This window comes from Urocampus carinirostris, chromosome 10 (genome assembly GCF_059441175.1).
Source record: "Urocampus carinirostris isolate Australia breed hairy pipefish chromosome 10, RoL_Ucar_1.0, whole genome shotgun sequence".
NCBI lineage: Eukaryota > Metazoa > Chordata > Actinopteri > Syngnathiformes > Syngnathidae > Urocampus > Urocampus carinirostris.
Genome location: NC_142358.1, coordinates 25,548,017 through 25,565,502, shown reverse-complemented (window position 1 = coordinate 25,565,502; position 17,486 = coordinate 25,548,017). Strand labels below are relative to the sequence as shown.

Here is a 17,486-nt window from a genome sequence, read left to right as displayed (position 1 = left end):
CGTTCAGGTTTGGCCGGTCTTCTCTCTCGTTTACTAAAAAAAAAAGGAACATAACATATGTATTTGTGTATAACGCATACTTATTATATAACGCGCACCCTTAATTATTGAATAAAACTCAAATATTGCAACAGGTTTTGAAACCGGGTCACCTTGGTGAAAGTGTTTACCTCCAACCCTGGACAATAAATGATAGGGTTGTCTAAAATCATCACACCACCTTAATTTATGTTGATTGTGCATTTCACATATTCGAATGATACAATCAATTATATTAGATTCTTCTATTTTCTTCAATTTATAATGACAAATGTCCCTGTATTCCTTTTGTCGCATCTACCGTACCTATTTGAGCCGAGGGATAAGGAAAGGAAAGAACATGGCTAAAGAGACAAGGTTTGGATTTCAGCCTTCTTGGTTGCCCATTGTCCCAAGGAGGCTGAAGGCCAGCGAGACCTCCCCTTTCGAACAAATGCGAAAGGAGGAGGAAAGCTTTGCGCGCGTCTGCTTTTAAAGTGTGATGACGTCACGGTCACTAGAGGTGCGTCCGGTGACCGGTGAATTTCTGCTGAGGCTTTTAAAAAAAATGGGTTCTCCAATTTGTTGATTATAACTATTAAAATAATTATAGTTTTTGATTTGGGGCAAGTTTTCATTTTAGACACAAATTGAAGTAATTCCTAGCATAAACATGACACACACATGCAGATCATTACTCTTTTGATTACAAATCACCAGTCGGGGACTTTCAAATTTTTATTACAATGCTGGAGAGTCTGTGGGTGGAGTCAGCTGCGGACGTCATCACTACATTATTTTGACAGAACTCTTTCCCATAATGCTCCATTACAGGGTTGTGCAACATGGCACCATGAGAAAAATAGTTGATGAGATAAAACGGTGGCCTTATAGTTAGGGATTGGGGCTCTTACCGCTGACTCCAATTGAAAAAGTTATTATTGACCCTGTACATAAGATTTTCATTCATTCCCGGATAAAGCTCGTGTCTAGAATTTCTTGTATCTCGAACAAATTTTCCTAATGAGAAATAACTAAACACCGTACCCAGCCTCTCAAAATAATCAAAGTTAACCCTAAATAGTTATCCAACTAATCTCCCTGATGATCAAAACACGTTTAATTGAATATAAAAATACAGTAGAAAGATCAATAAGATAATATTAATTAAATACAGTGCAAGTTAATTATGACTACTTACCATGTAGGAAGTCAGCGGTTATTAACAGAGATGGATGCATGGTAGTGGAGGAGTGAGGGAGCAAGAGAGATTAATGATACTGTACACAAACACAATCTGGTGGTAGTTTCTGCAAATTATTTTAATTCAGATTTTCTCTCATATGTTGGGCAATGTTTTTTGCTCGAAAGACATCTTGTATCTCAAATTTTTCGTAACTAGAGAAGCTTGTCTTATTATTGATAGTATATTATTGAAAGAAAATCCATGGTTCTTATTTTTAGAACTTATTTTGGCCTAGAATAAAACACAGTACTAAATGTCCTCGCAGAAACAAATTTCGGCCTATAAAAAGAGAAGGGTTTTCTGCATGGATGCAAACAGCTCTTCTTTTCCAAGCCCTTAAAGCACCAAATAACATGGCACACGGAAAGGCAATTTAGTAAAATTATATACTGTATAGTTTTCATGAATGAGTGATTCCCAAGTATTTGTCGCAGAATCAGCTAACCTATTACCCCTTGATTCATGACTAACCAGTACATACATTTTCCATGAGAGGGGTCAAAATTTAGTGGGGGAAAATAATAAAAATACTAATGGCATCGAGTCATAAACATGTTTTATGACGAATACCTGGAATATGAGAATAACAACTTTTTTTATTTCAAAAATTTTGGAAGAATAAAAACCCATGGGGTCATTTTTGACCCCACTTATGCATCTAAGGGTTAAAAAAGTATGACGTACAGTCCAGTGGAGTTTTCCTAACAAACCGTTACCATGCAGAAACTATGCATAACTACTTTGCATTCCAAAACGCCATTCCACATTCCACAGTGACAAAACTTTGTTGATTCTGTGTTTGTAGCAAACTTTGGCTGCGGAGGAAGCTCTTATTAGCAAACTGGTACCTAAAAGAGAATGGCAAATTTGTAATATGCACCACATGTGATCCTTCTTCTCCCATTTGCCCGCCAACACACGCTTATTAAAGATGGGAATAATTTTGGGGACAGCGAGATGATGGATCTTTTCAGTAGGAAATTATGTTCCACTTGAGTTTTGCATAATTATGCATATGAAGCCCCAAACTCTGCGAGCGGCAAAGTGCTATATTTAGAAGTGGAGGTAGTATTTTACGTTTAGTTGTGTTGTTCCACTGAAGGCATGTTTACAAATGCCAAGAGAAATCGTTCGTGTAGCTAAAGCACAAATAGTCCTTCAATGCAACATCTCCTTGTGAGCTCGAGAGCAGCCAGTGATGCATTCAAGCCACCACGGGTTTTGTCATTTAGCTATTTGGTTGTGCAAACTGGTTGTTGTGCAAATGGATTTTACGACCCTAGTCTTTTCTCGTCATCCCTCTGTGCTCTCCTCCACTTAAAGCTGATCATTACTTTGCTCTCGTTTACTATTCTGCTCTTGGGTGGCAAGCTAAGTGCCCCTTTTTGTGTCACTTTTTATCACTAATTTCAATCCCTGGGAAAAGTGAATGTCTTGGACGCAGTTTAGACTGGCAATTTGAGGATGCGGTGGCTTGATTTATTGTCCGGGGTCAGGAAAATAGAGACGGATGGATGTGCTTTATGTGGGAGAGCTAAGAGCGCTGCCTGTGTGGGGGCTGTAACGGAGTGTGTCTCATAGTCAAGGCCGAGGTTTGCGGTAGTTCAACAAGGTGGTCACCAGAAAAGAGCAAGGATTGAAGTTGTGCTTTGGGCAGGTTACGTTAAAATAATAATTATTTAAAGTGGGGGGAGCACGGCGGCGCAGTGATAAGCGCTTGTGCGGTACAGTTGTGGGGTTATGAGATCGGACCTCCTGTGTGGAGTTTGCATGTTCTCCGTTGCGTGGGTTTCCTCCCACATTCCAAAAAACATGCATGATAGGTTGATTGGCCGGTCCAAATTGTCCCTTGGTGTGAATGAGCGGGTGAGTTGGCTGTCTCTGTGTGTCATGCATCTGACTGGCAAGCAGTTAGGGTGTCCTCTTCCCGAAGATAGCTGAGATGGGCTCCAGCACCACCCCGACCCTACTAGTAAAAATAATTAGTTACCAGTTGAATTAACTTTTAATTACTTTAAAATAGGTTGTTGTATGTCAAATAATACATTTTCTGAGCAGTTTTTTATTTGTATAGCCCTTAATCATAAAATGTCTCAAACAACTGCACAGCTTACCATCACACCATCCCTTGATCTTAAATCAACATGCGGCCAAGGAAAAACTCAAAACATCATCACGAAGAAAATAAGAAACATTGACAAGGGGACTCATAAGTGGTAATCCCCCTTCCAGGATGACTAAAGTGCAATAGATTAAGCATTAATGTATCCAACAATACCTTCAATAAAACATTTCATTTCATTTCATTGGGTAACTACTCAAAACATAGTGGCCATCAATTAAAGGAAAATATAGGTAATATGAAGACATTTTTTCAGAAAGTGCATGACAGCAAAGACACCTCGAGCCTGTAAAATTGTCCCCAAAATTCCCTGACAGCAACGAAACCTCAACCCTGTAAAATCAGTAGTTGTGTAATAGGACTTTGTAATATTTAATACACCTCACCAGCAACAGTTTCATCCTAAACTTGAACAGCAACAAAAATAAACAGTTAACAATATGGTAAAATAACAATCAGTGGTAAACAATATAGCATTAGTTTAATAAAATAAATCTAATTATTACAACGGTCAAGTCGACTTTTTAATATTTTTACCACTGACATGTGTTCTTTATACTTCATACATTCCATTTTAGATCCATGTGCCAGGCAGTCTGGCATAACATTCAAGCTCTATTTTATGGTGAGATATACGCGTAAACCATGTACAATGCATGTCATCAAAACCATTTTGATTTGAATGTAACTTACATTTTACTGAGGCAACTCATACTCTGTTTTGTTCAACTGTCCAACAATATTTTTACATTTCCATGTGTCACAGAGCTACTACCATGATATGCAAGATCTCTTTTGCAAACTGTGTCAGTAGTCACTTTATTGGCCGTATCCCGGCTAAAATGCTACTGAACTTTATAAGTTTTGGTCAGCGTAGTTGGTGATGACACTGCCATTTCTCTAGGTTTGTGTTACCGCTTGAAACAGACGCTTTTGCGATTGTGCAATTCTCAGCAGATATTGCATTCATGTAAAGATGCCTCACTCTGTTAAAAAACGTGTTTGGTGACAGAAATAATTTCATTAACGATTTTTGTCGACAACGTCGGCTAAAAATTGCAGCCCACCATTCTTGACAGAAAATAGCAAATTGGCCAACACCTCAGATGGTTAAATCATGTAAAATATTTGCCTCAATCATATTTCATGGACACAATACTAACCAGAATATAGCATTTGAACTAGTGGGCAGTTGTCAAAATGCATTTGAGTTAACTTCGGCTTTAATGATTTAAAAGTTGCCTTGAACTCGCTCTAAAACTGTTCTATATCATTAGGGACCAGACACTTGCAACTTGAATTGTGCATATCCATACTAATTTGAAAAGTGAGTTTTAGAGACTGTTCATACTTTAAGAGACCAAAAACATTTGCCCGTCAAACAATGTTCCCTGTGTCCATGGCGGTTTTACTATGTATGTGCGCTTTTGCATGAGCCTGCGTGTGTGTTAAAGAGGATATCTCCTGAATGATTGGATTTCTTTCCGCTAATGCTCGCTAGAGGCTTTGGAATCTCTGGTTTCAGCCTCTGGTAATACAGCTCGTCATCTGCGGCTGTCCCTTTCCCCGGTCTGCCTCCCTTCATCTAGACACGGTGGATTACTCATTTATTATGATAGATTTATTAGGATTTATAACCGCAGTGGAAAAGACGGCCCAGCCTCCGTTGCGTCCCCATTAAAGTTCGAATTTCAGGCGCAAAGGAAGGGGTGAGGTGGGGGCGGTTTGGAATGAGAGAACACGCATGGGTGTCTGACTATGATAAACATGAGTGGAGGTTTTTCGGAGAACCACGCCAAAGAAAAATTAACACATTAGCGCTGTTGACTGTGTGTGCATGTGTCTGTAATGAGACCAATGCGTTCATAGAACAGAGCCAGATGCTTTGCCTTGAAGTGAAAAAAATGGCATAAATCAGCGAGGGTAACCCCCATCATCCAAACCCCAAAAGGAGCAAAAGGTGAGAGGTGGGGGTCGGTTGTTGGGTGGGGCCACATGCTTTGAACTGACCCCTGGCTGTAAAAGGAAGTGTTTCGCCCCGTTTATAGGATCAAACACTTTACATGTGTGTGTGTTGTGGCAAAGACAGAAAAAAAGATCTGAAATTGAGGTGTTTATGTCTCCATAATAAATTCTTGGCAACTTTAGTTGACCAAAAGTAGAGCAGTGCTTCTCAATGCCAAAGTGGGTTATGGACCTGTTTTCAGTGGTACCAGGCCTTTGCCTTGGTAAAATAATGTTTTGTTTTCAGCCTTTAACCCTCAAATTAATGTTTATTATCTACATAATTAAATAGTTATCAATGTACAGTTAAACGCTATGTTCATATTTTTGAATTTATTTTCATATGTGGCTCTTTCAAAGCAGTTTTAAGGGGTCTCTTAAACCTGATGTAGGCTTATATGTGGGTATATAGGGCACTTGAAGTAATTTTAGTTTTGCTGGTAATTATAGTTTTGGGGAAAAAAGTTGTCATAATAGAATAGCTATGCCTGCTTTAAACGGCACAATCCTTGTATTCAGTAAATTGAGATAATTTTGAGATTTGATAAGTGGACATTTTCTTGATTTGTGTCACAGCTTGTCATTAGGGTTGAATGGTGTGTCTGACCAGTTTAGATCCACTGAAATAGAGCATAAGGAAGTGCATTTGCGTGTGGCGAGGGCTTGTCTGTCAGCAAACGTGTGTAAGTTTCTATCTGGCTGGCAAAACGGACATGTGCAAATGTGTTGAGGGAGATGGAAGCACCCGTTACATGAGGTGGGAAAGGATCTTGTAAGCAGAAGACATTTTCTTGACACTGTGAAATACAGCTCACCCACAGCTCTTTTTTTTGCTTCCTTGGTGACAGCAAAACTGAAGGACTTCAATTTGAGAGTCAGGATTCAATATGGCAACCACATGTTTTTTTTTTCTTCTGCTTTTCAGGGAATTTTTTCTCCCAATGGATTCAATGCACAGTAGCTCTAAATTTATTAATGCTAAAATGATGTTCAGGATGTGAACTATTGGCTTCATTTTATTTACGTGACATCTTCTAGGGGAGTCAGTGAAAACCTACTGCACTGTAATGTAAATGTATCTATCAATTTGTCAAGTTAAACACATGCATTTATATGTTTTTATTGCTTTCTGACTATTTCAATTTAAGCTTATACTCGGCAAAAGTGTGTGTATGGCTGACCGGGAGTGTGTTTACCGTTTGAGTATTGTTATTTTAATGGATTTGAAATTTGAAGTCTTACATCGCCTGCCTGTCTGTCTTTCTGTTTGTCTGCCTGCCTGCCTGCCTGCCTGTCTCTATCATTTGTTTAGGCTGTGTTCAACTCAATGCCGAACAATTTATAGCGGATTCCCTCCTCCTTGTATCACGAGCAAATGTTACCAATAGTAATTGATTGAGAACTACTTAATCCGTTATAAAAGCATCCAAGTAAACCCTACATAACTATAAGTCAAGTCAAGTTAAGTGATATTTATTTTAACAGCCCTTTATCACAAGGAGTCTCAAAGGGCTGCACGGACCACAGATTATTGCAAACTGCAGACTACACCATCCCCTGATCTAAAACCTGCATGAGGGCAAGGAAAAACTCAAAATCTCAACATGAGGTGAATGAAGAAACCTTGAGAAGGGATCACACATGAAGTATTTGCCCTTCTCGGATGACCAGGCTGCAACAGATGCAATAAGAAATAATACACAGATATTGTCCATGTGAAATAAAGGTCTTTCAAAAGCTATAGAATAGAAGTGTGTTCTAAGCCTAGGAGGAAGTTTGGCTTGATTTTATATTCTTGTCCTGCTTGATAGGAGTTGTCTTCAAACAGCATTTAGTTAGAAAATCCTCTTCAGTAAAAAGACACATACTTCTGATCTTCCTTTTCAGGTCCTTGGTAGGATCCAACCAAACACATCTTATTGATCAATAAAAAAACAACCGGACGGTTTCTTCCTCACAGTGAAGAACAAGTCTTTTAGTATCCTAGCTAAAAAGGTACCCTCTTCCTTATAACAAGACTGTCCAAAGTTGTTCACAAATTCATTTTAAAAGACAGATGTTTGGTAAGTATTTTGTTAACCTCTTGCTAAAATGGCAGTCCTGACAATAATTGCTGGCTAAAACTGTTTTGAAAATCATAGTCACACTTGTTTAGTCTAATTTCTTGAAATCACCAATTGATTAGTATTAAAACCACATCATGTGTTTGTCGACACAGTCTTAAATTAACGAATATTTTCAATTGTAAAAATTCAGTGCGATAATGGCCTTACTGTTTCCAGATTTCTCATGTGATAATGGCATTACCATTACCATATTATCTGTTGAGTTTGTATGAAACATTAACGGAAAAAAAATTGATTTCAAAATTATATTGTATGTGATAATGGCTTTACATTACGTCAATTATCGCATATAATGTATGTAGGTAATTAAGGCCATTATCACATGCCAACAGTTATATTCGGGGATTTAGAATATTAATTATCCCACTATTAAAAGTTAAAAAAAATGAATAACTGAAATGGTCGTCCTGCCTCCCATGATTGAAACAAAAAATACAGCAACAACATAATTAAGAAGTTATATTTTCAAACCAGGTTATTAAATCCATACAAAGAGTGCTTTTATATGTATATATTTTTTCTCTTGGCCATTTCATAAAACACAGCCTGTAAGCACCATTTGTTTCCCGTCTTCGTGGTGTCTTGTAGATAAGTCTCAGGAGAGGCCACTCAAAAGTCCACTCATCTTCATCCTCACATTAGTTAAAGGAGAAATCAAAATGGAACAAGAGAAGTAGAACACAATTAAATAGCAATATCTGTCATCTTTGGAGAAAAGATGGATGCGTTGATTACCTGAGTGGAATGAAGGTCAATGAACCCACTTGTTTTTTTTTTTTTTCTTTTGCGGCTGGAGTGTCCTCGTGGAGTCCCACAGGGGGCTTCAAATTGGCTGTCCCGGGCCAGGAAGATTGATCGAGGGATACAAATGGCCCCGTCTAATTGTTTAACAGAGATGCAACACATTAGGCCGACACAACCTTGGGTTAATCCATTTACCCAGCGCCGTCTGCAATCCCAAACCTCTTCATCTCCATCTCAGATCCCACCAGTCCCACTGAAAATACCCCCCCCTGCTTCTGCGTCGCCCAGCTGAAATCTAATCCACGGCCGGTGCTTAAATTCCCGGCCTGTTTGAACTCAATCCGCGGCTAAAAGCAGTGTTTTGTTCGCGTAAGCTTAAATTTTCCTCTCCCCGGAGCCCCTGGTCAAAGTGATGAGAATGTCTATAATGCCACAGATAATCCAATCGCGATCGTTGGATGATAAACCCCTCATTAATCACTCGGCTCTCATGTTTTAAAAGACAGATTGACTGAAATAAGGAAGGTTGCTGTGTCAGTGAGGAGTCCACAAAAGTACAGTGTAACCTTGTATGTAATGGGATTTACACAAAGGAGAGGACAAAAATGAATGGTCAAAAGTGTCTTACAAGTTTTATAATACAGTAAGTATATTATTTGAACCCATAAAGCAGGGGTGTCAAACTCATTTTAGTTCAGGGGCCACATAGTAGAAAAAATGGAATAGGCAAATTGCAATGTATTACAAACCATTAAATTATTGGCATAAAAAATATTCCTTAACTGGAGGGATGGGGGTCTTTTCGGTGGCTCACAAATGATAATAGATTATGATTCAGGGTTGCTTATAAAATGATTAATGTTTATTGTTTTTTTTACCTCAATATATTTTCCTTCATTAAGACTCAATCTCTTGTAATGTTTTTTTAACTGTGCATTTGTTGAAAAAAAAGCAAAACAACAATTCATTAATTTCTACTAGTTTATTTAACTCATGGAAACTCAACCAGACTGGAAAGTGAAAAAAATATCATACACACGCGAATTCAAATGATTAATTCATTGATCTTAAAGTGTATTGGTTTGTTTTTTTGTTTTTTAATGAAAATGTTGATATGAAAATGGGAACTTCACTGTTAGATTTCATATTTATTTTTGAAAACGCCTATAGTACAAAGACAACCAGTTGATATTTTCTAGTTATTCTATTTTGCATTTCCCTAAACAGCACGTCTTTAACTATTTTTTAGGTAAAATAGAACCGGAATGGATTTCATCAATGTTCTGTGGTTGATTCATGGTAGTCCGCAAATAAAGCTAGTTTGGGTGCTTTGTGAGTGGTGACTTTCTTTGGGGCCATCCATTGAACATATTTAAAGCTGCATGTCACTGCTTGACATGTTTTGCTCGTGTGCTCCTCTCAGCGTTGTCTGGCAGGCTTCATATAAGGGGGTGGAAGGACACCATAGGCCAGGAGTGTGACGCATGTTTCATAAAGTAAAAGTAGTTATTTTGTTTTGGATTGCAGCGCTTTTACTAGCCTTTCCACTACTCCTCTTGCAAGCCACTTGAGGTAGTAGGTATCATAAGTCACACATATTAGCTGCACAGAGTTCTTTCCAGCCGTTGGTATTAGTGCTGGGGTAAGAAACCTACAGCTCTGTGACGCCAACAAAAAATATTAGAAATAGCATAATAATTGTATTTAAAGTATTACTATTAAAAGTAAATGCTGATTAGATGCCCCTGGTGTTCCCAATTTTATCTTTAACTGTCTTCCCCCATTTAAAACTTCTTGGCTATCTGTCTTTCCTTTGGATTTTGTTAAATGCTTGTGATCAAATTTAATGCCTAAAAAGGGAATTACTTTGCTTTAATAGTAAGTGTTTCAAAGGCAATTTTATCAAATGATCTATGAAAAAATGAAACATAATATATGTGTGTAGATGTTTATTTAGTCATACATGCATATTGCTGTTTTATTCTTAACAAAAGACTTGTTTCCATTTTTTGTATGAATGAGATGTTTACAATAATAAAAGTAAAAAAAGAAAAGAAAAGAAAAGTAAAGCCCTAAGATGAAAAATGGCGATACATCTCTTTTAAATTGACACAAAAATGAGAAGAATTGGATGGGCCTAGTTACCCCTTTTCCTCATGTATTGCCAAAGTAAGGATCTGTTTTAGGAAATATCATAGGAAGAATACAATTTACGGAGCCCCAAAGTGACAAAACGACAGCATTTATTCATATTATTAGTAGGTACGAAATGGTATAGAAACAAAAACACTGTGTTGCTCTACTCCTCATTTTTCTGACATTTTTACTACTGCCCAGCAAACATACATCCAAAAATAGGTACCACAATATATACATTTACCTAAAATATATATGCAAAATAATATATGCAAAAATCATGTTATTGGAATACAAACCATCTATGAACTATTAGCTTCCCAATTCAACAAATTTAGTCTACAACTGTAAATATTCTAAATTGATCGAATTCATATGTGCGCAAACTTAAATTTACTTTTCTATTTTTATTGAGCCTCTTGCAGTATGTTTTAATTCTATTTTATAAAGTGGCCATGCTCTTATGCAAGAACAGTTTTGTTTGAAATTGTTGAATGTTTCACTTAGGCCGCACGGGTGGCCAATCCGGTCCTCAAGAGCCGCTTGTCCTGCATGTTTTGGAGGTTTCTCTTCTACAACTCAGGTGATGCAAATTTAAAGCTTGTTAGCAAGCTGTGTGGGAGCTTGATAATGACCCAGGTGATTGGACTCATCTGTTTTTGAGCAGAGAAACTCCAAAAACATTGCAGGACATGCGGCTCTTGAGGAACGGGTTGGCCACCCCTGAGAGGATATTCTGTTGAACTACCTTATTTTTGAAGTAGTCTAATGCTAATACTGGTAGTACTTTGAAAAAACATTCGGCAGGAAAAATAAAAAATGACAGATAATCTAAAAATGCATTAGATCAGATATCCTCACCTGTTCTTCAATTTACTTAACTATAAAGGCAATTTATCCTTCATATTTTAGTTCCTGATTGTAAAATGGGAACAAAAGTACTTGCATCTGTCTTCGCAATTTGCCTATTCCGTTTTTGCATACTCAATTTTACATTTCATAAGCTGTGAAAGAGTCAAAGTAAATGAAAAGAAAAAAAGGTCTGCGTTGACATTTTTTTGGGTTGCATGATGCTGTTTGAAAATCGCTCTCTGCCTGAAGATAGACGTTTGTTTGGTGCATTAGTGACACAACCGGAGGGTGCTTTTGAGAGTGAGCCATTATCTGTGCGTTAACCTTCACGTGTTAAAGGCGCCCGAATGCAGATAGCACTGTTGCTTGAATTATGGCCTCATTATCAGCTGCTGCAGAAATGACTCAGGATAAGATCGCTCCACTTTAATGAAAACCAATTGATTTGCTCCCTTGAAGACAAAAAACACAAACGCTTCCAGTTAATTTTTTTTAGCTTTTCCAGGCGTGCACTTTGTAGCATCACAGACTTTCCCAAGGTGACTTGCAGAACTGAAAAAAAAAAAATCAAGTTTGATATTACTTTGCAACCTTACGGGAGCATTGGATCTCTCGTATGAATTCTAAACTCAAGGAGAGAAATGTACAACTGTAAATTTTAGACCACCACCTGCTACCTTTCTGTTACATTTTAAACACTCCATCTTTAAACACAATGCGGCTTTTTCTTCTTCTTTTTTGGTCGGCACGGAGGAAAACACCAAGCTGCTCTTTTCCACAATGCATGTGCTCTAAATACAAAATACAAGAATATTCATAACATTTATAACACTTTCCGAAAGAAATTTGTAAAATTATTTACCAACATTATTCACATAATACTTACCAGGATCAAAACAGGAGTTTTGACAGAACATTGCTTGATTCAACGCTTACAATGTACTCACTGTACTGAAGTCGATATGACAATGAGCTAAACCATCAAAGTAGGACCATGACCAAAGGAGACATGTTATTGAAGCTTGGATTATCTCCCCGGATGATGAAAACTGCGACAAAACTATACAATAGATTGAGACCATGTGTCACAACGTTCATGAATGTAAAGTGCATAAACTGTACATCTGTCTGATGACAAAATATTGTATTTTCTACATCATATGAACTCATTTAGAAACTTATGGCATTGCATTGTTAATCCTTCAATATGGATGGAGATGAATTGGACATGCAACAGTCATGTTAGGTATTACGTCAGTCTGATGTTTACTTTGTGATCTGAAACCCGGAAGTAGTTAAAGCTGGAATAAACACAATCTTGTTGTGTAAAACACTTGTGATGAATTTGCATCCATTAGGCTTGTATCATAATAATAATAATAATAATAATAATTTCCTTGTATTGTCATTCTGTGTAACAATGTACACAGAACGAAATGTCGATTGCACCTGACCCGTTGTAGCTAGCCGATGCAGCCGCAGCCAACAGAGGGCGCCGCCGACCACTTTTTAAGTCTTAGGAATGACTCGGCCGGGGCGCAAACCACCGACCTCCCAGTCTCAAAGCGGGCGCCTTACCATCTAGGCTACTGAGTATTCTAAACAAACAAAAAATGTTAATTAAAGAAAAACAACCACTTTATGGGGAACACTTTCACAATATTTCAACTTTTACAACTACATATAAGTCCTCAGTTTATACATCCAAATTGAATAGCTGTGGATGTCATCCATGGCAAAAGCAAACTTCTCTTTTTGTATCCCTGACATTATTGTCAAGTCGCTGGAGTTTTCTGTAATCCTCCAGGAACGATGACAAGCGAATGCAATTTGGTTCGTCACCGCAGGAACCATCAAGATAACAGCACAAAAAACATGTCTGGGTTGTTATCTGGCACGATTCTCCACAGTATGGTTGGCCTAGCACTTTCAGCTAAATACATGTTACGTGACACAACCCCAGTTGTATTTTCTTTCGGCACAATAGTAAATATGTGCTTGTCTTTTCAATCGCCACCTTGAATGGTCAACGCCAAATCATGTATTTGATGCCTGTTGTGCACTGTGCTTAAAATGTAAAAAATTGACATGTATTAGATTTTCTCTGGCTGTGGCATGACAAAGGCAAAATTGAGATGGTTCTTAAATGTCTGCATCTGGCTTGTAATCAGGTGCACTCTGCAGCCTGGAATTTATGGTATATTTTTTAATCAAGGTCTGCAGTTGTGCAGAATTACTTTTTCACAATAAAAGCACACAGCAAACACAAAGGAATGCCTTGTGGTGTCAAGGATAAAAGAGTAGAAGATTTAGGAGGGCAACTGAAACAGACCTATTGTCTCCAAGGCTGCAGGATGAAAGACACGTTGAAAACAGCAAGCTTAAATTGCTTTTTCTCTTGTCTAGCTCCCTCCCCGGTAACATCTGTCCAAGCTAAGAACATCACACGACACACCATTTCGCTGGTGTGGCAACCTCCACAAAGGGCCAACGGGGTGATCCTTGAGTACGAGGTCAAATACTACGAAAAGGTGAGTGGTTCAAGCGTCAGAAACTTACAGTGCCTTGCAAAAGTGTTAACTCCCAAAAACGTTTTGACATATTGCCTTATTTCAGGCTTCAACTTTATAGATAAAAAAACTCAAAGTAGTTTCTATGGATACACAACATGTGAGACACAATCGTGAAAAGAAACCAAATGTATTCGACATTTTATATTGTGCTGAAACATGAAAAATTAAAACGTAGAAAAATCATTGGCCCCCTGTTCTCTCAGCTTAGCAAAATGACTCCAGAAGTTCCTTTCTGAATGATACACTGTTGACCTAAATTACTACCAACGACAAACATAGTGCTTGTATGTCATGAGGTTTAAATGCACCTGCTCTGTGATTGGATCAGAGGTCGGTGAAAGTAGACACAGGAGAACAGAAATCGTAATAGAAACCAAAGAACACATCGGGCAGGTCTGGGCTAAAGTTGTGGAAAAGTTCAAAAGCAGGAATGGAGTACAATAATTTGCACATCTCCTGCAAATACTGCGTGAATAATAATATCAAAATGGAGAGAAAAGGAAACCACTTCAAACCGACCAATACCTGTCCGTCCCTCTAAACTTTTGGCCCAAACAAGAAGAACATTAATCGGAGAAACAACCAAAAGGTACTTTGTCACATTGGATGACCTGTATGCACACAATATGTCTCTAAGATAACTATCAGTCATACTCTGCATAAATCTGCCCTTTATGGAATAATGGCAAGAAGAAAGCCCTTTTTGAAAGAAAGCCATACAAAGGCTTGTTTGGCGTTTGCAGGGAGACACATGGGAGACACAAATAACATGGGAAAATGTGCTACGGTCAGATGAGACTAAAATTGAATTTTTGGGGCTGAAGGCAAAGCGTTAAATTTGTCGTAAAAGTAACACTGCAACACACACACTGTCAAACATGATGGCAAATTCATGTATTGGGGTTGTTTTTCTTCATCATTGACATGGAAGATTGTTAGAGTTTCTGGGAAAATTGATGGAGCCAAATACAGGGCAATTCTTCAAGAGACCTCAGGATGGGATGCAGGCTCACCTTCCAACAGGACAACAACCCTAAATGTAAAGCACAATCTACAATGAAATGGTTTAAAACTAACAATATAAGGGTCTTAGAATGGCCAGGGTAAAGTCAAGACTGTAATCCTATAGACTAGAGCAACTGTGGAAAGATCTTAAAATTGCTGTGCATGATAGATCACCATAAAACTTTAAGGAACTGTAGCTGTTTTTAAGGATAGATGGGCAAAGGTTTCTGTTTCAAGATGTGCAATCTTATTGAGACATACCCAAAAACACTTGTGGCTGTGATCACAGAATAAGGAGGTTGTACACTTGTATCACTCAAACGGGGACAATATTTTTGCAACGACTACTTTTTTTTCTCAGAACATTAGAAAATATTGAATACACTTGGTTCATTTTCACGATTGTGCTTCACATGTTTTTTTTTTCTTCTGAAAATATTTTTAGTTTTTTTATCTTTAAGTTTGAAGCCTGTGAATCATGGTATTAATTCAAGAAGTTCTTTGGGGGACCAATACTTTTGCAAGACACTGTACTTTTTTTCTATCCCCGGGTATCTTACAGTTTTTTTCATTACAGGACCAAAATGAAAAAAGCTACAGGATCATAAAAACCTCATCCAGGAACGCGGACATCAAGGGTCTCACTCCCCTCACGTCTTATGTGTTCCATGTGCGTGCACGCACAGCGGCCGGCTATGGTGAATGCAGCGGCCCCTTTGAGTTTATGACAAACTCTGGTGAGTTTAGCCGCGTATCATGTGACCGGGCGGGAACCGCTCTTGCGAAATCCTGCAATAAGAGCATATTTTACGAGTGAATTTTTCAGAGGGCCGTTTATCACAATAGAGAGATAAATGATATCAGTGCTGAAGCACCTGAAGTCCAACTCTAGCAGTCACCATTATTCACGGTGGAACGAGTCTCAGTAGATATGCCAGGAATGGTTCAACCTTTCTAAATTTTTGAACAGTTTAACTGTAAAAGCTGCTATGCACCTTTTTTTCTCTCCCTTTTTTCTCTCAAACGGATTTAATTGTGGCACTAATACATGTTTTAAACTCTTACAAAAGGAGCAGAAAGGGTACGACATCTTGGCTTTTTCCTGGCATATTTGTTTGTTGCTTTTTGTTTGGATACAGCACAAAAACAACAGCAAGCACTTATTAACAAGAGGAAAAGAACTCGGCGGCTTTTTATTATTTTTTGTTTCCCGCTGGCACCTGGGAAAACCGCGTGCTGCTCTTTTCCACAACACATGGGCTCTAAATACAAAACACTGCGTTGAGTCCTGGAAACATTTATGACACTCTTCAAAATGAGTCCCTGTTTTTACCAACATTATTCATGTAGCGCTGCCTATCCCATGCTAAGAACATTATCGGGGACCCCTCTCGCCCCCATCATGGACTGTTCACTCTGCTAGCCTCTGGGAAGAGGTACTGCAGTGTGCGGTGCAGGACCACCAGGTTCCGCAGTAGTCTAGTCCCCCTGGCCATTAGACTGTTAAATGGTCAATCTAACATATAGTTAACCTAAATCTAAAAGGCTGCTAATCTGACTTTTTGCACTACTGGCAGTTCTTTATAGCTTGCCACTCCTTGCACATTTGCTCTCTGCACTATTGTACTTACAGCGTTATTGTTACAGTGTTAATGTTACTGTTTACCTGACTTGTTAACCTGACTGCCCATTTTGCACATCTGGTTAGCTCCTCCTCTTGCACTATCGGCACTATGGTAAAATACTATACGTAGCCATAATACAATACAACTTTTACTTAGATCTGTACATTCAAGGAAACTGTGCGGGTGAGATGTATCGACATTTCGTTCTGTATACACGTGTACTAGAATGACAATAAAGTAGATCTGAATCTGAATCTGAATCTGTAATCCAAAAACATGTGCCCAAAGCAGAGGTGGGTAGAGTAGCCAAAAATCTTACTCAAGTAAGTACTGTTTCTTCAGAATACTATTACTCAAGTAAAAGTAGTCATCCACATACTTATTTGAGTAAGAGTGAAAAAGTACTCAACTACTTTGTAACTGTGGCAACGTCGTTTTTATTGATTTAAAAAAGAAACAAAAACAATCAGATCATCAATTTATCAAACTCCATCCAATCCCCCCAAAATTACGATTCAATTTAAAAGTAGATTAAAATAATCAACGTCAATTCAAATGCTTTAATAAACAATGAAATAAAAATAGTGGTGCTCCTCCTCTTCTGTGTTTTTGTAGTCGGTATTGCTAAGCGACATTTGCGATCGATGTCATCCGTCAACAAAATGTACCCCGCTGAAGTTGAAATGGTCACGTGACGAGGCTGCTGCGTTTGATTGGTCAAACATGGTAGAGCCTTAGCGGAGACAGACAGACGTGTACTTACGTGGATGGTATTTATTAAGTAACGAAGTAACTACTTCAATGTTGCCAAATGTAGCGGAGTAAAAGTACCGTTTTTTTCTTCACAAATTTACTAAAATAAGAGTTAAACTATAGGGATTTAAATTACTCCTACAAGTACAAAATTTCCCCAAATTTACTCTAGTAAATGTAACGGAGTAAATGTACTCCGTTTCTACCCACCTCTGGCCCAAAGAACAGCTTTTAACTTACTATCACTATTCTATTTTTTTACTTGCAGGTGGCTTGGCAACA

The 17,486-nt window shown here is 38.2% G+C and overlaps 1 protein-coding gene across 2 annotated transcripts in view; it reads left to right on the top strand.

Moving 5' to 3' along the window:
- The window catches only part of epha4l (eph receptor A4, like), a 105,204-nt gene that overhangs the window by 57,842 nt on the left and 29,876 nt on the right, over positions 1–17,486 (top strand). For both annotated transcript variants that reach the window (XM_088346479.1, XM_088346478.1), the window contains exons 6-7: positions 13,655–13,779; positions 15,404–15,563. In XM_088346479.1, coding sequence (XP_088202605.1) covers positions 13,655–13,779; positions 15,404–15,563 — 285 coding nt within the window. The remainder of the gene's footprint in view (positions 1–13,654; positions 13,780–15,403; positions 15,564–17,486) is intronic.